At 44.0% G+C, this 22,871-nt stretch overlaps 1 protein-coding gene across 3 annotated transcripts; it reads right to left on the bottom strand.

Annotated features, from left to right (window-relative positions):
- Positions 1-1,581: 1,581 nt before the first annotated feature.
- On the bottom strand, positions 1,582-21,731 carry DHX57 (DExH-box helicase 57). Of its 3 annotated transcripts, none has more exons than XM_051792982.1 (24): positions 21,632-21,731; positions 20,184-20,422; positions 19,288-19,440; positions 18,844-19,008; positions 17,319-18,127; positions 15,719-15,915; positions 15,456-15,577; positions 15,006-15,201; positions 14,140-14,264; positions 12,911-13,044; positions 11,597-11,651; positions 10,625-10,827; positions 9,492-9,608; positions 9,038-9,134; positions 7,615-7,788; positions 6,858-7,058; positions 5,791-6,067; positions 5,132-5,227; positions 4,949-5,032; positions 4,674-4,811; positions 4,166-4,240; positions 3,620-3,754; positions 2,543-2,743; positions 1,582-2,442 (listed from the first exon to the last, which is right to left on the bottom strand). In XM_051792982.1, the coding sequence occupies exons 2-24, from the start codon at positions 20,411-20,413 to the stop codon at positions 2,299-2,301; spliced, it is 4,128 nt and encodes a 1,375-aa protein (XP_051648942.1). In that variant the 5' UTR covers positions 20,414-20,422; positions 21,632-21,731; the 3' UTR covers positions 1,582-2,298. The 3 variants fall into 3 exon arrangements, with proteins under 3 accessions (XP_051648942.1, XP_051648943.1, XP_051648944.1); XM_051792983.1 differs by lacking the exon at positions 21,632-21,731 and adding an exon at positions 21,549-21,567; XM_051792984.1 differs by lacking the exon at positions 21,632-21,731 and adding an exon at positions 21,510-21,527.
- Between the last annotated feature and the right edge of the window lie 1,140 nt (positions 21,732-22,871).

Genomic DNA, 22,871 nt, shown 5'->3' with positions numbered 1-22,871 from the left:
CCAATTTGATTTATCTTTGCAGCTGATAATGGCTATTAACGGAGTAGTGAGGATAGAGTGCCAGATAATTTTGACTTAAAAGTCTTTATTTTACTGTGTTCTGCCCTATTGCTGTGTCTTACCAGTGTGGGAGGAACAGTCAAGTCTTCTGGGGCTTCTGTTTGGGCAGCAGTGGGTGGATACCCTGCTGTGCAGTGGAGCACTGCAGCTGTGCATGGACACCCCCCAGGGCTTAGGATGAACTTTAATCATTGTTGCTTTATAAGATGTCCAGGAATTAAAAGAATGATAATGAGCCCCTATGCGTATGACTTTATAAGTACTCTTCCTCTCTGTTTTACCCCTCCTCTCCCCCATGTTTGTACATTTCAGTGCACTGGGGCTTAGGGGAGGGTGACTTCCCTGCCTGATGATGCTGCATTACTGCTTTGCTGACCCATGCTCCATTATAGCTGCAGCAGAGGGAGCTGGAAGTAACAGCATTAAACGAGGGTGCCCTCAAAGCCCCTGTTAAACACAGCTGGGGGACAGCATTTATTGGGGTCCCTGCCCTGCTGCAGTGTGCAGCATCAATGGTGAAATTGCCCCATGCAACGGTGCTTTAAAAGGAGGTAGTGCCTTTTTTTCTATTTTTCCTCTCTGGACGGTTGAAGCAAAGCTGACTCCACACCAAGCCTGTAGACTAAAACTCCTCTAATAATCCCCTCCTCTAATGGGAGGGGACACAGCTGGGACAGCTGACCCCAACTGCCCAAGGGGATGTTCCAGACTCTATGGAACATTCACCATATACATTTGGGGGAAGGAGAGGGCCAGAGTGACAGTGCTTGTCTTCCCAAGTCACTGTTGGGCATGATCACACTGTGCTCCAGGAGCTGGTGGAACACCTGCCTGCCCATAGGAGGCAGTGAATGAATTCCTTGTTTTGCTTGTGTGTGCAGCCTTTGCTTTACCTATTAAACTGTCTCTCAGCCCCTGAATCTTCTCACATCACTCCCCTTTCCCACTGCCAGGTCATGGAGATGGGATGTAGAGGAGGGAGTGGCCCTCTGGTGCTTAGCTGGCTCAGGGTTAAACTGCAGCAGCAGTTCAGCTGCAGAGGCCCTTCTGCTGCACAGGGATGTTGGTCTTGGCACTCCTGTCATCTTCCTCATGTGAGGGTGTGTTGGTGTGAAACTGCTTCTACAAACATTCGAGTCTGTTTTTTCAAAACATCCACCTATTCCCCAAGCAATGTGCCTCCCTCAGCTCATTCCTCAGCCTGAGGGTTACTGCTGGGTAGGGCTGGTGGTAGAGACTGCTCACTCTGGTTTTACCATTAGAGGTGACAGCCAAGTCCTTAAGGCACTTAAGGCACTTGCTACTATTTGCAGTTGCTATACGCTGAGCAGCTTGGCTGCAGTAATGCTAAGGGGAAGAAATAACAGTGCATTATTACTGCAGGATTTTGCCACACTAGCAGTCCATTCCCCAGAGTGTGAGTTTGGATAAAAGTTTCCAAAAGTGGGACTTTTTTCCAGCTGTGTAGGGTGGCAGAAGGACCACCACATACCAGAGCAGGTTAAGAAATTAGCAGTGTCATCCATCCAAGAATTCATTTTTAATGCACTACAGCGGTCCCCTCTCAGCTGTTTTATTTCTTCCCAGTGCAGCAGGGGCTGGAACAGCCTTTCAGGGAAAATGTCCACACTCTCCTGCAGTTTTACTTTGTCACCAGAACAGCCTGCACTGATCCAACACTGCACTCCAACTGATCCACTGCAGTCTCTCATCAGAGGACACCGTCTGAACTTCAGAACCTCTTGACACGAATCAAAAGGTGCTCATTTGTATGATGGCTTTGGGTTGAGCCATGAGCAAATGAACCCTGGTCAGCCCAAACTGACTGCCTCAGTAAAGTCATGGTCAAAATGTAGGAGTGAGTTTAAACCAATTTGGGAGTAGCTTATTATGTCACACGCTGCCTCCAGACATTAAAAAAACCAGCTGGATAGCAGGTATTTTTGTGACCAGAAAACACTACTGCCAGGGTATAGTCCCAGGAGGAAACATTTTCTTACTTGGAGGTTTCTACTCCTCCTGGGAGATTTGCTGTTTTCCCATTTCCCAGAGTGTACTGTAAGCCACCTTACTTCCAACAAGCCAGCAAACAAAAAAAGAACTGAAAAAACTGTCAGCAGTACAGTTGCCATCCTGTTTTTCCAGAGATTAATGCCATGTTTTGGACCAATAAATATATCAAGACATGGATGTTACTTGGCCTGTAACAGTCTTTAGAGAAAGCTGTTCTGATTGATGTCACTGAGTGGTCACAAGCTTTACAATCATCCCGATGATCCGAGATCCACGGGGGCACATGCACAAATCCATGCTGGGATTCTTGATTTTATCCTGCAGCAGCTGGTCTAGTTCACAGCGCAGCTCTTTCACCAGCTCAGCCACCTGATACAGTAAAACACAGAGGGGAAGTGTAAGGCTCAGGACATTCCAAACACCAGCAGAGCTCTGCAGCGCCCCCAGGATTATCCTTTCTTTTCCTTACCTGGTGAGAGGCAGCCACAAAGCGTATCCACCCGTCATCGAGGGAAATGACGAACTCCCCCTTCTGCAGCTGCATGTGCACCTGCCCGCCCCCGAGCAGCACCAGCGGGTACACCGACACCATGCTGCAGTCCCGGATGAACACGCGGCTCGTCTTGATCTTCTCGTGGTACACCAGGTACGGGCTCTCAAAGTGCCTGGTCTGGAACACACACACCACAGCCTCATTAAAGGGATGCATCTCTTCCTGCCTGCTCGGGTCTTGCCTCTCCTACAGCTGCAAAAAGCAACAAATGTGCCTAAAATGCACCTGCATGACTAACAGACTCTCTCTGACCCGTAAGAGCTGCCAATAACCTCACCAGTTACCCCATGCTCCTTGCAGCGAGCACATGAGAAATCAGCTAATTCACCAGTGTTGCCTCAAGGCCCCAAGTTCTCCCATGCCAAGGACATGCTCATGTGTGCATCTGTTACGCTCTTTCACAGCAAAAGTGAAAAACAGTTCAAAGACTTTATAACCCAATAATGACTGAAAACTCACTTTTTTCAAGACAAGTAACTTATATCCTGGAAAAGCAATGAATCATCAAACATGGAGACGGACTTCATGAGACAAATATTACCACGTCACGGCAAAGACAGAGAGCTTTTATCTAAGAATTAGCTATTAAGCTGGAAATTAAATTAACTTCAGAACTTGAGGACTCAGAAACCAGAGTATGTCCCTGAATTATTGAACAGTAGATAATCACTACTAGGGAGAAGCCAGGGCAGCATTGCAGCTGAAACTTTTTTGCATTCAGCTCTGCAGATGTACCTTTAGAAAAGCTGAACAGGGATCTGCTGCATCCCAAGTTCCACTCCAGAGGCTGGAGTTTAATTGTGTGCCCAAGAAGACACTCTTAACTCAGGAACACACCATTATTTGCAATCCTAACACAGGACTGTTCAGTTATTAAGATCTTTTATTTTAAACATCAATAGGGATCCTCACTGCAATCTTAAATACTCAAGCAAAGATGATTTCTTTTATTAAAGAAAAAGAGTATGCTTTGCAGAAAAAAAGAATCCTGACCTGATAATTCACAGATGAAGGATGAATGTGAACATAACCATCGTTTTTGGTAACAAACTTCAGCTCTTCTGCTTTTGGTTGCATTTTGACTGCTCCTGTACTGGTCTTCTGGTATTTACCCTCTGGCTTTTTCACCTGTATGGTAAGAAAAAAAGTTATAAAAATCTGCTGCACCAGAAAGCCTTTTAACCTTATGTTTTAAATTTTTCAAAAACAGAAATTCTGTAGTAGTAACATACCAAGTCACTACACTCCAGGTGCTGTCTAATCCTGACTGTTTGTTTGTGACCTCAGCCTTCTAAAAAGCTGTAATTTAACACAGCTTCTTAACATTTGCTGCTGGCTTCTGTGAGACACTACAATCAGCCTGTAGGAACACTGAGGTTTCAAACAACACAAACTGGGGCTCTGCTGCCTGTCTCTAACACTACAAGCAGCAAGCTTTGGCAACCTAAGCCAGGCTCAAAACTACCACAATGAGTCTAGACTGAAAGCAGGTCATGTGGATATGAGAGCAGAAAGAAAAATGAAAAAGCATTCTCTTACCTGGACAACGTTGGGATACAGAGCAGCACACAACATAGCTGAGATCAGCTTGAAGTTCTCTGCATTTGAATTTGCCTGTGAAAACAATGCATGCATTAGGTATTCTACAGTTCAATGTATAAAGATAAAACCCTGCTCCAGGAATGATTGAATTCCTGAAACTGGTTGACTTTTACAGCTGCACTGCTGTGCTCTGTAGAGGAGGACAAGTCACTGCTCCTGAGGTCTCAGGCTAAAACTGGGCTGTGTTCCCCCCACTATCAATGGAGCAAACTGGCCACCACTAACCTGATGCAGTTAGTGCTGAACTGAACTGCTCTCTGGCTACAAAGCAGCTTGCAGCCAAGAGAAAGCAAACACAGGTTGTCCCAATGCACAGTGATATTCTACAGCTACCAAACCCATATTACCCTGATCATCATGTACCCTCAGGACATCCCTGGCCCCAGAGGTAGCACTTTCTGAAGACTGTACACATGAAAAACTGCACTGAAATGCTGTGAATTACCTCTTCTCCTGTGGCATCCAACACACCATCGCCTCCTTGGGACCACTTCTTCTCAATGTCCCTGGCTCTTAATCCCTCCTTCACAAACCCGATGTCAGAAAGCAGCTCTGCAAACTGCCGCTTCAGACTGGCAATTTCCTACAGACAGACAAAGAGCTGATATGTGGTGGCTGCCACACCGAGCAGGGAGAGTCTGCCCTATCACTTACTTCTGTCACTAGAACTCTGCCAGTGTCTCAGCCAGTCCCTGTGAAAGGCCACAAACACTGCCTTACCTGAAGAACTCTTCCTGACAAAAAGTTCTCCCTGCAGTAGTTGTAGCTTGCTTGAGAGCCCTCTTTGATACTTAAACGCCATCCCTAATTGAGAGGATGAAAGGAAACCTTTAATAAAATATTTCCGCTTGAATTTCAAACATATCACAAACCCCCAAGAGAGGCTACAGAATTTTATCTCACCTTATAGGCCTGGAGAAGAGCCAGGTAGTCGCTGTTTCCTACTGCAAACTCCAACTTCTTTTTGTTTGCTTCTTCCCTTTTATCCCATGGTGACACCTAGACAGGCAGTAACAGATTGTATGTGTTCTTCCCCTCATCACTTAGACAAGCCACTCTAGAGCTACATGGCACATTATCTTTGGTATTTTCACAGTAGCTCATGGGTCAGAATGCAAATTTTCTCCATGCAAAACAGGAAATATGAGGCATTCAAAAAGCCAAAGTGACAGTGAGCACACAAACTGAGATCCAAACTGCTCTGCGTTCACAGCTCAGACATGTCAGCTCCATCCTTATCATCACTGTTTCCGAACTTACATTACCACTAATTTTCAATTTTTACACCAAATTTCGACAAAATGTCTGCACTTGTTAGTTAAAAAAATGAAAACTAATATTCACTCTATTTCTACTGTACACTTACAACATAAATACCATTCTTGTTGCTGCTGCATGGTTTTGAACTTCTGGTGGACCATTTTAACAAGCACTGTATTAACACACAGACAATACAGGCTAAAAAGAAGAACTAAAATACTCACTGCAGTGTAGTATGCTGCAAGTTACAACAGCGTTTTGCTGCTGCACAAAACCACAGCACTTTGGTTAAGAATACTTACAAAAGGGGACTTAAAGGCCAGGCTGGCAGCGATCGTTAGTGCGGGATCCAGGCAGCGGAAGATGGTGCCAAACAGCATCAGCTTCCCAATCCTGACATCAACAGGCAGCGAAGCTAAGTGATATCCCAGAGGGGTGAGCTTTTCATCTGGAGTTAACGCTCCCAAGTCTTGTAGTCGCACCTTTGATGCTTGCAGAGACTCGGTTCTAGGGGGCTCGATTAGTCGTGATAGGACAGAGTGAAGACTCTGTGCAGAAAACATCTCCAGGATCTTAATTCTTAAGGAGGGGGGGGGAAATTGAAAAGAAAAAACAAAGAAAGAAAAAAAGCAGCTTAGTTCCATACACAGGATAAAAAAGCAAGCTTTTGTAAAAACAAAACCAAACCAAACCAAAAGAAAACATGCTTTGAAGCACATGGTCCCTAGAAGAGGGCCTGTAAGACATATTTGAAGTCAGAAAGCAATGTGGAATATGAGTCTGTTAGAACAGATTTCTATGTAGCATACTAAGGTTTAAAATAAAGTTTTTACTGTTAAAATATAATTTGTGCTGTTTTGTTTCCTTTTAGTACTAAGGGGTGCACAGTGTGAGCGGGGATAGGGAGGCCTCTTCATTTAACATCTGCATGATGGTGGTGCTTGATGCAGGTTGTAGCTTTACTGGACTGTGCTGCACAGAAACACTGCAAGAGTTCACAGCAGAAAGGCACAAACATCTGTGGTAGGTCTAGGTTACAGGAATGCAGCTGTCTTCTCTGTGATGAGAGATCTAAGAGACGTTATTTTTTCCCAGGATGAGGTGAGAGATAGGGAACTTGGAGAACGGGGAGAATTGGTGGAGGGTGCAATTAGAGTGGGGCTCTGGATGCAGAGGCAGTGTGACAGTAGGATCAAAGCAACCATTCAACAGAGACTCAGATCTACAGAGCATGTTTCTGGGTTTTGTGATGTGAGAAAACACTGAGGAGTCAAAACACCTCGATAATGTCATTCTAAGTGCTCCCTGCAGTAAAGTAAGGACATTTTTCACACTGGCTTTTTCAAGAAATACAGGGACAACAGCTCACCTTAGACAGAGCTGCTCCAAAGGCACCCTTTGTATTTCTGGTAACTGTTGTTTTACAAGTTGATGGTTGTAGTGGTGGCTACTGAAAAGATGAAAGCAGACGCCTGAGGCTACACGGCCTGCTCGCCCTTTCCTCTGCAGGGCATTGGCCTTGGACACAAATGTATCTTCCAGACTTTCCATTCCTTTGCCTGGGTCATATCTGCAGGAGAGCAAGAAACACTTATATTCATAGAATGGTTTGGGTTGGAAGGGACCTTAAAGATTACCCAATTCCAACCCCACTTGCCCTGTGCAGGGACACTTTCTACTAGATCAGGTTGCTCAGAGCCCTGTCCAACCTGGCCTTGAACACTTCCAGAAATGGGGCAGCCACAACTTCTCTGGGAAACTTGTTCTTGTGCCTCACTACAGTGAAGAATTTCTTCCTAATATCCAATCTAAACCTGCCCTCTTTCAATTTGAAGTCATTACCCCTTGTCCTATCACAACCTGCCCTTGTAAAAAGTGAGTATTCATGAGTGCAGAGTGAACAGGCTGGAGATTAAGCAGGCAGATGCTGCCAGCTTCTCTATGGATACAATTCCCACCCCTGCACTTGGATCTGAGTTTAGGCTGGCTTTCTCCACTTTGTAGCAGCTTTCTGCAGACCAAGTTTCCTTCAAGTTTTTCCCAGCTCTTTGGAAAACTAAAGTATAGAGCTCAAGGCATATAACAGTTTCCCAGCTCACAAAACACTGAGGAATGGATTCCAGTACCTTTTCTCTTTCATTTTTCCAGAATCAATCACATAGACCACGTCATCAATGGTGACAGATGTTTCTGCAATGTTTGTAGAGATGATGATTTTGGTAACCCCCGCAGGAGGCCTGAGGAACACAGATTGCTGTTCTTCACTAGACAGTGAAGAGTGAAGCGGATAAACAACACACCTGGAAGGACAATATGACAACATGGTCAGTGCCTTTGTCTCTAGCCTTTTCCCTCTTGGGAACAATTTGCCTGCACACACTATTACCTCACTTAGACACTGCCCACAGCCATTCAAAGCAATATAAAACCACAAACATCTCTGCCATAGCAGCTTTAAGACACAGAATCATAGAATCAGTGAGGTTGGAAAAGACTCTTAAAATCATCCAATCATTAACGCTACACTGCCAAGTCCACCACTAAACCATGTCCCTCAGTGCCACACCTACATAGCTTTTAAATATATCTAGGGATGGGGAATCCCTGGGCTGTTTGTTCCAAGGCCTGACCACCCTTTCCATGAACAAATGTTCCAATCTAAACCTTCCCCAGCACAACTTGAAGCCATTTCCTCTGGTCCTGTCACTTGTTACCTGAGAGAAGAGACCAACCCCCACCTGGCTACAACCTCCTTTCAGGTAGTTGTAGAGAGTGATTAAGGTCTCCCCTGAGCCTCCCTTTCTCCAGGCTAAACACCCCCTCAGCTGCTCCTCATCAGAGTTATGCTCCAAACCCTTCACCAGTTCTGTTGCTGTTCTCTGGACACGCTCCAGGACCTCAATGTCTTTCTTGTAGTGAGGGGCCCAAAACTGAAGCCAGGATTTGAGGTGAGGCCTCACTAGTGCTGATCACTGCCCTGGTCCTGCTGGCCACGCTATTGATGACATGTTTTCTAAGGGAATGTGGAGTTTATTCTGAGACCTGTCACTTCTGTAGAGTTGAGCAAATATTCTGTCTCTTTTGAAGAGTCTAAAATCTGCCATTTTTAATGCCAGACTGGAAGAAGTCAGTCCAGCTAACCTGGCCATGGACATCTGTGTAGAAATTGTTTAGTCAAAGATATATAGTTACTTCTCCATGTAACAATCTGAGGCCAAATAAAACCACAACTGAATGTATCCCAGTAAACATTCTGAAACAGAACAAGGGCTGAGATGAAGTTTCAACAGCCCGCTGGATCATGCAGAGCACAAAATGGAAAACACTCATCACTAGGGTCTCCAAGTACTTCAACAACTAACCTTCCTGAGCTGAGGACGAAAAACAAAAGAAGCAAGCCAATAAGATAGTAGAGAATTACCCTGACTGGACTCAACTCACACACATTTAATAACCTTTATTTATCCCTGGATAAAGGCAGGCTTTGTGCAGGAAACAACTCTTTATTTATGGGTAAAAACTGATAGTTTTGGAGCTTTTCTGCCTTACCTCTTGCTGTGCCTGTTATTAAAAAGAGCATTAGTCTGAAGCTGCTCATAAAGCATCTTGATTTCTGCCAGACCAGGCAAAAATATCAAAACAGCACCTATATATGTAGATTAAAAAAAAATAAATCACTAAACAGAAAGGACAGCATGATATTTTATTAATGTGCAAAAGGCCCAAGTCAAAACTCCAGCTCTCTTTTGCAACTATTGTACCAAAAAAAGCACACAGGCCGTAACAGTCCCTCACAAAAGACTTTCCAAAGCAGACAATTCTCTCACTTTCCCCATCCCATGTATAGCAGGACCTTTGTTACTCAACCAGAAATTTATTTTTTTTTCCAAAATAATCAGTAGCTACAGAAACCCTGCGTGCAAATCATTAGCTTTGGGCTGTCTGTAAGTGCACAGCTTCCAAGAATCTCCTTTTGTTTGTCTCCCAGGGACAATGAAATTACCTGGTGGGTATGAATGTCTGCCGGCAACTATCCATTCCAGCAAGGCTTCAATTAACTCCAGATTAACTTTGTCCAAGTCCATGAGAGACATTGTTTTCAACACTGCCTTGTTAACCCCTGGGGGAAAAGAAATAAAACACCCAGTAAATCTATCTTTTGTGAAAAACAAGATGCACTGAACCTGTGTGGCTGCACAACCGGGCACAGCTCAGTTTAAACAGCACCTGGCTTAGACCAGACAGAGGTAGCTCCACAATGACTCAATGTGTCACGTTTTCCTTTCCATGCTTTCCTGTTTCAGCCCTTCATTTCTTTCCTCATGCTTACTGGGGCTCAGTAAGCCTAGACCAGGGGCACAGCCTAGACCAGGATTCATCTACCACCAGAATGACATACACACATACCAGGAGTAAGAGGAGCCAAAGCACTTCATATGTCTGCTTACAGATAAGATACCCCAGGACTACCTTCTCCAGCTCTCTCTTCTCCCTTCCAACGTTTCTTACACCAACTCACAACGACACCCAAATTCCCTTACTCTTCTGAGATGTAACTGTCTAGCAGGAATCTGAAGCTTTTAAGTAATGGCTCTCCCTCAGTACCACTGTGGAGCTCACCATAAGGGTGTGCAGGGATGAACTCTTCAGGACTAAGCATGAGGAGGATTTTGATGATGGCAGAGTACACAGTTCATGGAAATATCTGCCTCTCTGATTAAGTCATTCACAGGGTGACTGAATTTCTCAAAGAAGGCTTGCCATGATGAAGCGACCTCCTTGAAGTAGGCAGATACATGCTGTGCTCTAAGTAAAACTGCATCAGCAAGAACAGATACAGAGGAGAAAGTGGAATTAACAAGGCATCTGAAAAGGGATGGAAAGAGACAGCATCTGAAAACTGTCCATTTTCAGATGCTAAGAACTGGTTTCAGCCAAGATGCTTGCTCCAGTTTAAGAGAACAAAGAGTTCTCTTTTATTTTTTTTAAATGGCAGGAAGTTTCTCATCTAGAACTTCGCAAGTACAAAACTCTGAATTATATATAAGCATTCAACTTATAGTATTAAATGCTAACACACCATGTTGTCTAGCAAATGTTATTGTGCCAATTCATTAAATATAAGAAGGAGCTCACCTTTATATCGTGTAACGAGTTGCTTCAGAGTTAATTTTTGGTCTGGGTCTGAGTCTCTGACAACGGTGTCTGTGCCTTCCAGAAGGCCAGCACGTCTCAGGTCCTCCTCTACTTCTTCAAATGCCGTCCTTTTGTGTCTCCCATTCTGTTTGCTTTCTTGCTTTGCCTTCCGCCTGTAGGGACTACAGTCCTCTAAAACATACCTGGACAGCAAGAGAACATTTGGTGGTGTGGAAAGAAGCCTAACAGTCTCCTTCTAATAATTAACTACAGAGATAGAGTATCAAAAATATTTATTTATAAGTCTGAAAGGAACTTTGTATAAGCAGGTTGCAAAACCATAGATAATATGAAGGTCTAATATGAAGGTCAAGGTGTCCTTTTATATGGGGATGTTAGTCTATTAAAAGCTGTGATGTGAAAGACTAGGACTGCAAACTTGATCGTGACAGCTAGGTGGGCTTAGTGTTGCTCAGAGCAACAGAACAGCTGATCAATTTATCTGGAATATCTGAACTGCTGTGACTCTCCAGCAACTATAAATGGTAAAAGGCATCTGCAACCTGAGTTGCAAGGTAGGGCTTACAAAAGGTAATTGCTTGGTACCCTACATTTTTCACCTTCAGTGCTTAAATCTACATGAAAATTTCTTTTGCTTGTCAATATCTAATCACCACTGAAACAAGCAGAGCACAAGCACCAACAAAGTATTCTTAGCAAAGCTCACCTTTTCTTGAGTACTAATGCTGTATCTAATGCAGAAAGGCTTGTTTTTGCATGAGATCCTAGACCCCACTGCAGTACAAAAGGTATGGCTTAAAGTCAGTGCTTTAGCAGAACTCTAAGACTGCAGCTGATGGGCAAGATTTGAGAGGATTTGCTTTTTAAATATATGCACAGAACTACTCAGTCTCAAGGTCAATAGTGCAACCTCAAAGGCCAAATACATTCGAGAACGTACGAATTTCATACCTTGTCATTGCAATCACATCTTCCAGAAAAAACTGATCCACAGGAAATGTTCTACCTGAAAGGAAACATGAGAATAAATCTATCTACATGCCACACAGTATACAGAAAAGAGGAAAAAGACCAAAGATTATTATATCATTTTATACAGGTTATTATGACACACACTGGCTTCACAGCTCTCACCTACACTGCACCCTTCAACACAATTTCTGATCAGGACAAACAGTGGGTGTCCTCCAAGCATGGTTTGGAGTTCTTATGGACATCAGAAGCAGCACGGCCAGCAGGACGAGGTGACTCTGTCCCTCTGCTCTGCCCTTGTGAGACCCCACCTGGAGTGCTGCACTCAGCTCTGGGGTTCCCATCACAGGAACAACATCGACCTGTTGGAATGGGTCCAGAGGAGGCCATGAATGGGACTAGAGGGATGCAACACCTCTTCTGTGAGGAAAGGCTGAGAAAATAGGGACTGTACATCCTGGAGAAAAGAAGTCTCCAGGGTGGCCTTTCAGTATCTAAAGGGAGCCCACAAGAGAGCTGGAGAGGGACTTTTGACAAGGGCATGTAGTGATAGAACAAGATATAATGGCTTTAAACTGTAAGAAAGTAGCTTTAGATTGGATATTAGGATGAAACTCTTTCTTGTGAGGTTGGTGAGACACAAGAGTTTGCCCAGAGTAGCCCTGAGTGTCCCACCCCTGGAATTGTTCAAGGTCAGGTTGGATGGGGCTTGAAGCAACCTGGTCTAGTGAAAGGGTGTCCCTGCCCATGGCAGGAGGGTGAGACCTTCCAAGTCCCTTCCATCCCAAACCACTCAAGGTTTCTGTGGTAACTCACACAATGCACTTACACAGACAGAAGGGCAGATACACTTATGGGGATACATCCATGAGGCTACAGGTTCCTGTCTTGGTCCATGTAATAACTTAGCAATTTAAAAGGCACATTTGGCTAAATGTGTACACATCCAGCTGGATCCTCTCACTCATCCTATTTTCACAAGGATACAGAAGAGTCTTCAGCTGTGGTGAAACTAGCCCAGGGAACCATGGTTCTTGTCTTTTGGGGAGGGAAATTCCTCTGGTATACAGACAACACAAAAATATCTCCATTTCCAAGTCCTTTCTCTCCTAAATATCATCAGTCTTTCCTCTTAAGCCTTTGGAATCATATTTCTTGTGTACATCCTCACCTTGCCACTTTGCAAACTAGCCCCTTGCACTTGAGCTGAGAAACACTTTGCAAGAAGAAATACTGAAAACAAATTTCTAAAACAATGAATGTGATAAGATAATAAAAATGAATGTTTTTTACCTGGTATGTTAATAATTGGACAGGAGTGAAAGTACTGAGAAAAAAGCTCTGCATTCAGGGTGGCACTCATGAGTATAATACGCAGGTCTGGCCTCTGAACCATTATATCCTTCAAAACCAGCAGCAAGAAGTCACTGCAGAAAACAAACAAAAATATATATAAATTTCTTCAGTGTTAACTTTCAGAGTCTCTATTTTTCTCCCCATTCTGTCCTCCTTCCTAGTGTTTTCAACAGCACAGCAATACCATCACAGAAGCATGAGCTTCTCAGAAGGGAAGGCAATCTCAGTCTGACTCTTTTTGGTTGTCCCTTACTAGAGTGTCAGGATTACTTAGCAAATTCATTTAAGCAACAAAAAGCCTTATAAATTTCTTACATTAATGACAGTGCAAGAACATAAGATAAGAACAGATGAGTCCTTTTTGCTCCTCTTCTTCACTGGAGGAGTTTTTCAAACTTACCCACTCTTCCCTACTCACTGTATTCTTCCCTATATATTTATAGCTTTTGTGGCATTCCTGGAAGATTGGCTTAGAGTGATTTTAGATGACAAGGAAAGAATTCTTGAGAGACACAAGCTTTTTTATGAGGCTACAATATCATCTGAGCTGTAGAGTAACGAGTCACAGACAAAGCCTTCTGGAAACCCACTGCACTGCAATGTTTCTCAAGGAAAATGTCAAAGAAAAGGATCCTTGCCACTTAATTTACAGAGATACTGACAGACGTTATCTTTTGCCTGTCACCAGCAGGTAAGCAGGGTAAAACCGCAGGAGCATAGAGCAGGATAGGATGAGACTATGTAGAACCAGTAAAATCCACAGACTGGAAGAAAACATGAGCACTTGTTGCTTGCAGGTGCTCTGCTGAAGCCTACATCAGGAGAAAAAATTCCCCCAAGGGCATGTGAAGAATTATGGTATTTGATAAAAGCTGAAACAAGGGAAGTATAAGAAAAAGACAGCTCTGGTTAAAAAGTCACTTAACCCTCCAGGCCCAACCAAAATGTCTTTTCAACACCACTGCAATGTAACAGCAGATAGCAATTTGAGAGACATATGCTTTCTTGCAAGCTGTGCAACATAATTTCCTACTGCCCAAGCACAGGAACCTAAAACCAGACTCCTTCCACCATCCCACATTACTGCCACAGGATCAGTTACTTGCGCCTCAGTCACCTTTATCCTTCCTTTCTTTGTTTTGCTTACAGGATAAGAGATTATTTACCTTTCTTCTGTTCTTTCGTGAACTTCATCAACAATAACATGTGTGACTCCCTGCAAAGTCAGATCTCCTTCCAGCCTTCTCAACAGCACACCAGTAGTGCAGTACAAGAGTCTGGTAGCTGAGGACTTGAAGGGTAAGACAAAGCATTCAGTTGACTCTGGGCAAATCAACACAGTGCAAAAAGAATGTATGTTGCTGTAAAGCATTTGGTTTCAGCTGAGCGCCAGGTTTGACAGAAAGGGAACAAGCAATCCCTGCTGGAGATGGGCTGATGGATTTTAAGTTCTTGACTGAAACAGAGAACACCTGCTTCTTACCAAGGGGCATTGCTAACTATCAAAAAATCCGAACCGTTTTTCCTGTGGATATTGTTTTCTGATAAACAATCAGATCTCTGGTCCTAGAAAGATCCAGTGAATCTCTTCTTTAGCATACTTCTTGGAAAAAGAATCAGCTGCAATGCAGACAAAACTTCTTCCAAGACAAAAGTTTGAATTCAACCACCCCTTCTGGCTGACTGTAGCTGTACCCTTGGGAGACAAATGGAAATGACAACAGGCAAAAAAGAAGCCAGTAGCCTTCCTAAGGACAGCAGTATTACTCACAGTCTCAAACTCCATCACCTCTCTCAACAGAAAGCAAAACCACAAGACATAGGACTGCACTCTCATTCTGCAAAGTGAACTGTGCAACTTGAGATGAAATAAAATACAGAATATGGTTCATAATATAGTGTAAAATATAGATGATACAAACTTGCTTATCTCAGTACATGGCAGGTATAGGGCAGAGATTCTGGACACTAGAGAAGCACTAAGCACATTTTAATAGAAATAAATGAAAACCAACAAGCAAAGCATACATACCTTTACACTTTCTAGACGGATCTGATATCCAACAGTGAGTCCAATCCTTTCTGTTCTTTCTTTGGCTACACGTTCAGCCACAGAAATGGCAGAGATCCTGCGAGGCTGAGTGCAGATGATGTTTGCAACTCTGCTTGGAGATCCTTGCAACGAAGCATCCAGAATAAACTGAGGAATCTGAGTGGTTTTGCCACATCTGCACAACAAAATCAGGGATTAAAAACCTCACAAATCCATCACCTTTATCCATGTAAATTAAGGTGACTGCATTCCACTTGATATTTGCTTTGCTTTACTAGTGTGATCTGTCACAATGAAGTTCACCTAGGACTGCTGTCACTGGTCACAGATGGACCACCACCCTAACTGTTCCAGGACATGGATATGTATTTCACGTTCTTCTGTCTGTGTTTTGATACATAAAGTCTGTATGTGCAATCACACTCTTACCCTGTCATGCCACTCACAACAAGAACTTGGTGGCTCTTCAGCAAATCCAGAATGTTTTCTCTCTCTTGCCATGCAGGGAGCTTCTGTCTTTCATACAGCATGGACTGGAAGTGCCTAGAAGACTGATGCACAAAAACAGACAGCACAGCAGTAAGAACACCACTGGAGCGGAACAGAACCATTTGAAACAGCAGCTTATGCCTTAAATATTCATTTTTCTAAAGTAAGCAAGAAAAAAAGGCATTATGTTCTGCACATTATACCTTTCTCTGCCGAAACTGTGCGCAGAGTTTAACATTTTCGTTATACAGAGACTTCGCCTGCACATCGTACTTTTTGGAAAGCTTTTTCTTGAGGTTCACGTAACTCTCATTCTCCACAACAACTTGTTCAGGCTCTTCTTCCTCCTCCTCCTCCTCCTCCGCCACTGCCTCTTCTTGAGGCTCTGACGCTGTTGAGGCTTGAGACAGAGAGTGTACAGTTAAGTATTCTTATTACTAAGGAACAGGACCTCGTCAGCAAGGCAGAGAAGATGTTCCATCAGCATTCTCAACAAAGAACTATGGTAGACTGGACCTGAGGGCCTGTAGGACTGTTTTTGACAAGCACTTAGTTCAACACTACCAGCAAACCTCCCCTCACCTCATCAAACCACAACTTCTCCAGCCCCATCCCACTTGTCACTACCTCTGCATCAGCTGTGCTGTCAACACCATGGTCTGGATGGCCACCCAGCGAACCAGAATGGGAACTTGGTTTGCCTTCCTGAACGTTTTTCATGTGTCTCAGCTCACCTCTTCAATCCAACCCACAAACACTTCTGTGGAGCACAAGACTTTGATGGCAGCACCAGCGTAACAGTTACTGCCAAGTACTTCTAAACCAAAGCTGAAGCTGAACCAGGCACTTTGGTGCCCAGTGCCTATGAACTGAAGTGGGATTTGCTCAGACTATCAGCCAGCCCTTAAAATTTTAAGGCTACATTTATCTATGCAAGTTATTTTATAGCATAACAAAGATTTTATAACTAACAAAATTATTTGGAATCTCTGATTTCAATTTCTGGAACATAGCTGTCATTCTGCAGAGCTGTTAAAGAAATGGAATAATTTGTTTTACTGTAACAAAAACATAAGCTTTCACTACTTAAGTGCTCTAAAATGTGATGCAGTTGTTCTAGAAAACTCTGTTAAAGAAAGCTTGGCTTAGATAAAACAGTTTTGGAATTGAGAGCTTGAAAGTCACCTGTGCCACAGAGTTGCTGTCACCCTGCTATAAGTGACAGCCTCAGCTCTCCTCCTGTGAAGTCAACATAGTTGCTCTTGCATACATAAAAAGGGTCGATGCCTTGTGCGACATTCTAGAACCACTTTTAACATTCACTTAGCCTTAAATCCACCTTTATAAAGTTAATTTCGAGGAGGCAATTTTAAGTAACTTAAAAAGTTTCTGAATTGATGAGTAGCAGATGCACCACGGTTTTGCAAACAACCTTCCCCCTTCCCTTTCAAGTCTCTGGCCCATTTTGGTGAGCTCACACCATATCTCTCCATGCCATTTCATGGATTGTGTGGGAATGGGCATCATGCACTCTGCCAAACCAAACTCATTAGCTCTGTGCTCCTTTAACTCAGTTCTGGCCAGTACAACCCCTTTAGTGCAGCTTGATTATGGAAGGGACTTCCTGAGGCACAGACAGATCATGGATCTGGCTCACCACATGACATTAATCTCCGGAAATAGATTTGGAACAGATGGATGAATTGGGGGCTCTGCCCTGTCTCTCTCTGTTGGTTTTTTTTTTCCTTTTAAATCTTTCTGACTGTTCTTAGCCCAGAAACCACAGAAGGAGATTTGGTGTACCTTCAGGCAGTTGATTTGAACCAGGTGTACTCTCTGTTTGTAGCTTTACAGGAGGTGTTGGCAGCAGGGACACAAGAGGAGCACTGTACTTGTGCTGAGTATTGCCAAGTAACTCACTTATTTCATGTTCATCTTCTAAGCAAGTCACTAAGGTATATACCACTGGTTCATGAGACTCTGCAGCTACCAAGGCCTTTCCAAAGAGGAATTCAGCAATGTGTAAACGACAAGCAAGAGGCAGATTCTCATCAGTGGAATAAAATGCCACAAGAGGTGCTTGAAGTGGATATTTGTTTTCTTCAGGAAATCTTACTTCAAGTTCATATATGGGACCATCACTATGTCTGAGATGAGCATCATCTACAGAGTTCTTGGATGGTTTTAGTGGATGGTTTGGAGGGAATTCATGTGCAAATCTGCATTTTGAACCAAACCTGCAGCCTCCCTGGAGATAAAATTTACATATTTCCTTTGAACTCGGTTTTGCTGTGTCCCTACTACAACCACTCTTCTGTTTAGATTTGCTGAGTCTGTTTGCTAGGTACTCCAATTCCAAACTAAAAGTCCAAACGTGATTTTTAATTCTTTCTACAAATTTTTCTCCACAGATTGACCGGAGGGCAAAAGCTTCTTCTTGTCTCTGCTCGAAACATTCTTCTTGACTGGCTTCAGCAGCTGCTGCAGAAACCTGCATCTTCTCTCCATATCTTTCGGTAAAGCACTGCAACAGCAAATACTCCAACGATGCCCCAATATTACCATTGCAGGATCTCAGCACTGTCCTACAACGCTCACAGTCAAAACCATACCTGCACCAAAACAGAGACAACATGGCAACGAGTGAGAAACTCTCTTGAAGCAAAATAACTACACATCTGCTTGATCAGGCTGAAAGTGAGGAAGCATGTACGGCATGAGATACTATCGCTACCATTAGGGGAAAAAACACACCAAAATATTTATGCTCTTTTAAATGACAGTGGCAGGCAGCAATTTGGTGTCTGTAAATGCCAGTCTGTGGTTTGTAAGATGACAAATTAGTTTATGTGGCAACTATCTCACACCTCAGAATGTAGCACATAATAGTCACAGGATTAGGTTTTCCCATTGAACTATATAAATTAAACCCTTCAGAAAAAGCTGCCACACATAAAATACTCTCAAACAAAGCAAAAATAAATAGTCATGTCTGAGCAAAACGGATGAAGAACACTTACAAGGTTTCCCCCTACCTGGGAGAAACATACATATAAAAGCAATGCTCCCTGAGATTTCCTAATGTCTGTTCCATTGGCTTGGAGAAAGAATTTAAAACATCACTGAAAAAGGCTGGAATGATTATTTTCATAAAATCATTATGTTAAATTCACCTAGCTGAGGATTAGATTCTCAGGAGATACAAACTCACCAGTTCTGCACATAGACCTCCCCAGTGTCAAGAGGAAGCCCAAGACCCGAGGGTTTACAGTATTGAGGCTAGTGATTTAACTCTTTGGGATACAAATTACTCACTAAAAAGCATCACCTGGAGAGTTTGTGCACAGCAAATGAAGACACTTCATTTTCTACAACTCTGTGCTCAGCTGGCTCAGCAGACAACCTTGGTATTACTTCAGAAAGTTCCTGTTCTGTTGACCAGCACTGTTCATCATCGAGGTAATCAGGTTCATCATCATCTTCACCAGCTACACTGATAAAAAGAGTTATCAAATTAAAATGAAACAAAATTATACTGTTGAGTAGATACAAAACTCTGCCTCTGCAGTTTTAAATTCTTCATTTAAATGGAAGATTTGGCTACCCCTTTCCCAGAGTTAATATTGTAGAAAAACAAAGCAGACTCAAAACTGTAGGATTTGAGATAAAATTAAAAGTTAAGGTTAAAAATACTCTTTTCATTTCTAACAGTATGCCTGCTAAAGCATGTTCATCTACAAGAGCTGGAAATAGTGCTTCCATTTAAACTAACTCTGATTCAGGAGCCAGCTCCTGCCCTTGAAGCTCTTGAAGAAGTTCTTTCACTCGTCTCTGATTCTCTGATGTCATGTGTATGGTCTGCAGAGGCATTCTTGCTTCAGGTCTCTGTTTCATTTGCCCTCCTCTTCTGGCAGGGGCATTTGATCTAAAAATTAAAATAGGACAAAACCATGAGTTATTTTCCTGGCTCAAATGATTCTGACTGAATTGGGATGTGTTAGGGCCCAACCCTGTAATTCAAAACAAGAAAACCAAAATAAGACAAGTCCATCACCTAAGGATTATTCAGCCAGGTTGAATCACCTCTTACATGACCAGGATTTGTGTGTCTGTATCTCCACACACACACACACACACATATTGTAACCTATGTCAAATTCAAAGTGATTTACTAAATACTTTGCTAGGTAAAGCTGTTCTCAGACTACAACACAACATATTTCTGACATGTTTCTAAGACAGATTGGTCAGAACACATACAGGATACTAAACTAATTCCAAACTGCTTATTTTCTATGGCCCAGCTTCTGCTCTGTATACATGACAATGAATATCCTGTGTTTATTAGTGTTTTCTGACCAAAAGTGTTCTGAAATTACGACCTAAGAAGAAAATCAGAGGTTCTAATCTTTAAAAAGTAAAACAGTTTCCTAGCTATAAAATTTATAAGGTGTTAATCAAAAAAAGACATGTAAAAAGTGCTTCATACTGAAACAACTTCATCACACTTTCACTCTTCTCTATATTCAAGGATGTCTGAAAACCACCCCCAAATGTCTATGTAACCCACCATCCAAAAAAGTATCCCAAATGTCCCAAAGTATCCCAAACAACTCTGAAGTATCCCAGACGTCTCTATGCCAATCCCCCCCAAATTAAAAGAAATACCTGGATTCCAGCCTTGGTTCCTCGAAGAGACAAAAATCATCTCCATCATCCCAAATTTTGGCTGAACATTTCCTGTTTCCACCAAGCTGAGGCTTGTTTGAACGGCCACTGCTGCCTCCTCCTCTTCCACCACCTCCTCTTCCACTGCCTCCTCCTCCTCTCCCTCCTCCTCCTCTCCCTCTTCCTCCTCCTCTGTTGGGCTTTCCTCTTTTCCTCACTGCTGAACTCATGTTCTCTTGCTGAAGAAGGGGAAAAAACAGCTCTTAGTTATGAGGATGATTTAGCACATTGCATATGTCCAAGCACATATTATTTGTTTGTCTGTGCGACAAGAGAAGACACCCTCTCATTAACCCACAGTTAATGATCCATATGTGGGTGTGTCTGTATGCACCTGGAGCAAGGAACACTATTCTAGAACATTGTTCAGTAAGTTCTGTGGCTTTAGAAAACAAAAGTAATATTCCTTACAGCTATTCAGCCAAAGCCTGCAGGTTTGACAAAACTGTCTGGCCTCAGACCCTCCGGATTAGCCTACCAGCAGTGCTGCCTAGCCTGGGGGCTCCAGTTCTGCCACTCTGATGGAGTTTTCATGGACACTGAAGCCCACAGGAAAAACCTTAAGGGGAATTTTCGGGGAAGAAAGCAGCCTCTGAGCTGTCAGTTTTCAACTCAGGAGTTTGCAGGGTTGAGAGTAAAAGGGGGAAGGGGAGCATTAGCTGAAATACAATGTTTTTTTCATGTTAACTCATATCAAACTCCTGACCCATCTCCTCCTGCAGAGAGCTGCTCAGACTGCTGAGCGCTCTGTGAAGCCTGGTCAGGGAGTGATTCGGGACTTGTCTCGGAAAACAGAACCCCTCCTCTTCTCAAAGCAGCATCTTCCCAGCGCTCACACAAGCCCATTAGCACTGAGCAGCTGTCAGGGACAGAATGGCCCAACATTATGCTCCAACTGCACATTCCTGCTAATGGAAAGCTATTGCAGGGCAGGTGAGGAGCCGCGGGCAGCCTGTCAGGAGCTTATCACCTGGATCTTTGCACTGGCACCTCCAGAGTCAGGACAAGAACGGCCACGCACAGGTAACAGCCCAAACGAGGGCTTGGGCTTAGAGAGCAGCAAACTCCCTTTTTGTGGCCGCTCTCCTCACTGGAGCTCCGCCGGGGCCGGACAGGGGCTCACAGACAAGCCGACCCCGCTGGGAGCAGCCCGCAGTCAGTGAGGGAGGCGAAGAGGGCGAGCAGGGCAGGCGTCCCCGGGGCCGCCGTCACACGGATCTGCCTCCCTCTCCCCGAGCCCCATCCCCTGCCCACTCACCCACGCACCCGCCCCCCCTCAGCCTCTCTCGCAGACCCGCCGCGCACCCCCTTCCTCTCCGCCCCTGCTCCCCGCGGAGCCGCGACTCCCTCCGGGGGCTCCACCGCCCCCTTCCCCGCCCCGCTCTCACCTCCCCGCCCGGCACCGGCACCCGCAGGGAGCCCTGACCCGGATCCGCCGCGCTTCCCTTCCGGGCCGCGCCCGCCCCGCTCCTCCCCGTGGGCAGGGCCGAGGGCTGCCCAGGAAAGAACGAGCACTCCAGCGCGACACTGAGACTTTAGGCTGCTGTGCGTTTTGTTGCCTTAAGAGAGCGCGGAGAAAAAAAACTCCCGGCCAATTTAGTGTATAAGATAAAATAAAGAGAGTGGGTCCTTTAATCTCAGGCCTGAGGCCCAGGGAATACACATGACGCGCACCCGCCCAGACAGTGGTTCTGTGACTTTATAATAAGGTCCATCCAGTCCCCGATTTATCCATCCCCGGTTCTGCCCCGTTCTGCCCTCCGGGAATTGGGTCTGTGGGTGTGTGGGACCCCTTCTTCCTCATCTTCATCTTCTTCGCAGCACGCACAGTCCTTGGAGTTCCTCCAAAGTTCTGGGCTTGAAGGTCGCTGTGTCTGTGTGATACCTTCTGATCCAGGCTTTTCTACAATTCTACCTTGAAAAAAAGACTAAACACGCTAACGGAATTTAGAGGGGTTTATATGAAATGGGGTAACAGGGTTGGGTATGTTTAAATATTATGCTACAGGGTAAGGGATGTAATACAGCTACATTAAAATCTACATTTACTACTTCTAAAATCTACAAAATTTAAAAAATCCAAAAAGCTCTGAGGCATCAGTTGGAATATATATATGTGTGTGTGTGTGTGTACATATATATATGTATATATATGTATACATATATGTGTGTATGTATATGTACGCTTGAATTTCAGCCAGCAGCTGTAACAGTGACACTGGCTGTAGTGGTTTTTTAAAGTATCTTTCATATTCCCAAATAAAGACAAACATGGCAGTTGAAAATCTTGGCAGGTTCTCATTGCACCGACCCACAAGTCCTATGAGGAGCGGCTGAGGGAGCCGGGGTTGTTCAGCCTGGAGAAAAGGAGGCTCAGGGGCGACCTTATCACTCTCTAAGACTCCCTTGAAAGGAGGTTGTAGCCAGGTGGGGGTCAGTCTATTTCCCCAGGTAACAAGTGACAGGACCAGAGGAAATGGCCTGAAGTTGTGACAGGGAAGGCTTAGATTGGGTATTGGAAAATATTTCTTCACGGAAAGGGTGGTCAGGCTTTGGAACAGGCTACCCAGGGAAGTGGTAGAATCACCATCTCTGGAAGTGTTGAAAAACCATGTAGATGTGGCACTT

The sequence above is a fragment of the Manacus candei genome, unplaced genomic scaffold (assembly GCF_025592945.1).
Source record: "Manacus candei isolate 608988 ecotype Guabito, Panama unplaced genomic scaffold, ASM2559294v1 h1tg000035l, whole genome shotgun sequence".
Lineage (NCBI taxonomy): Eukaryota > Metazoa > Chordata > Aves > Passeriformes > Pipridae > Manacus > Manacus candei.
This window is presented reverse-complemented; position numbering and strand designations above follow the sequence as displayed.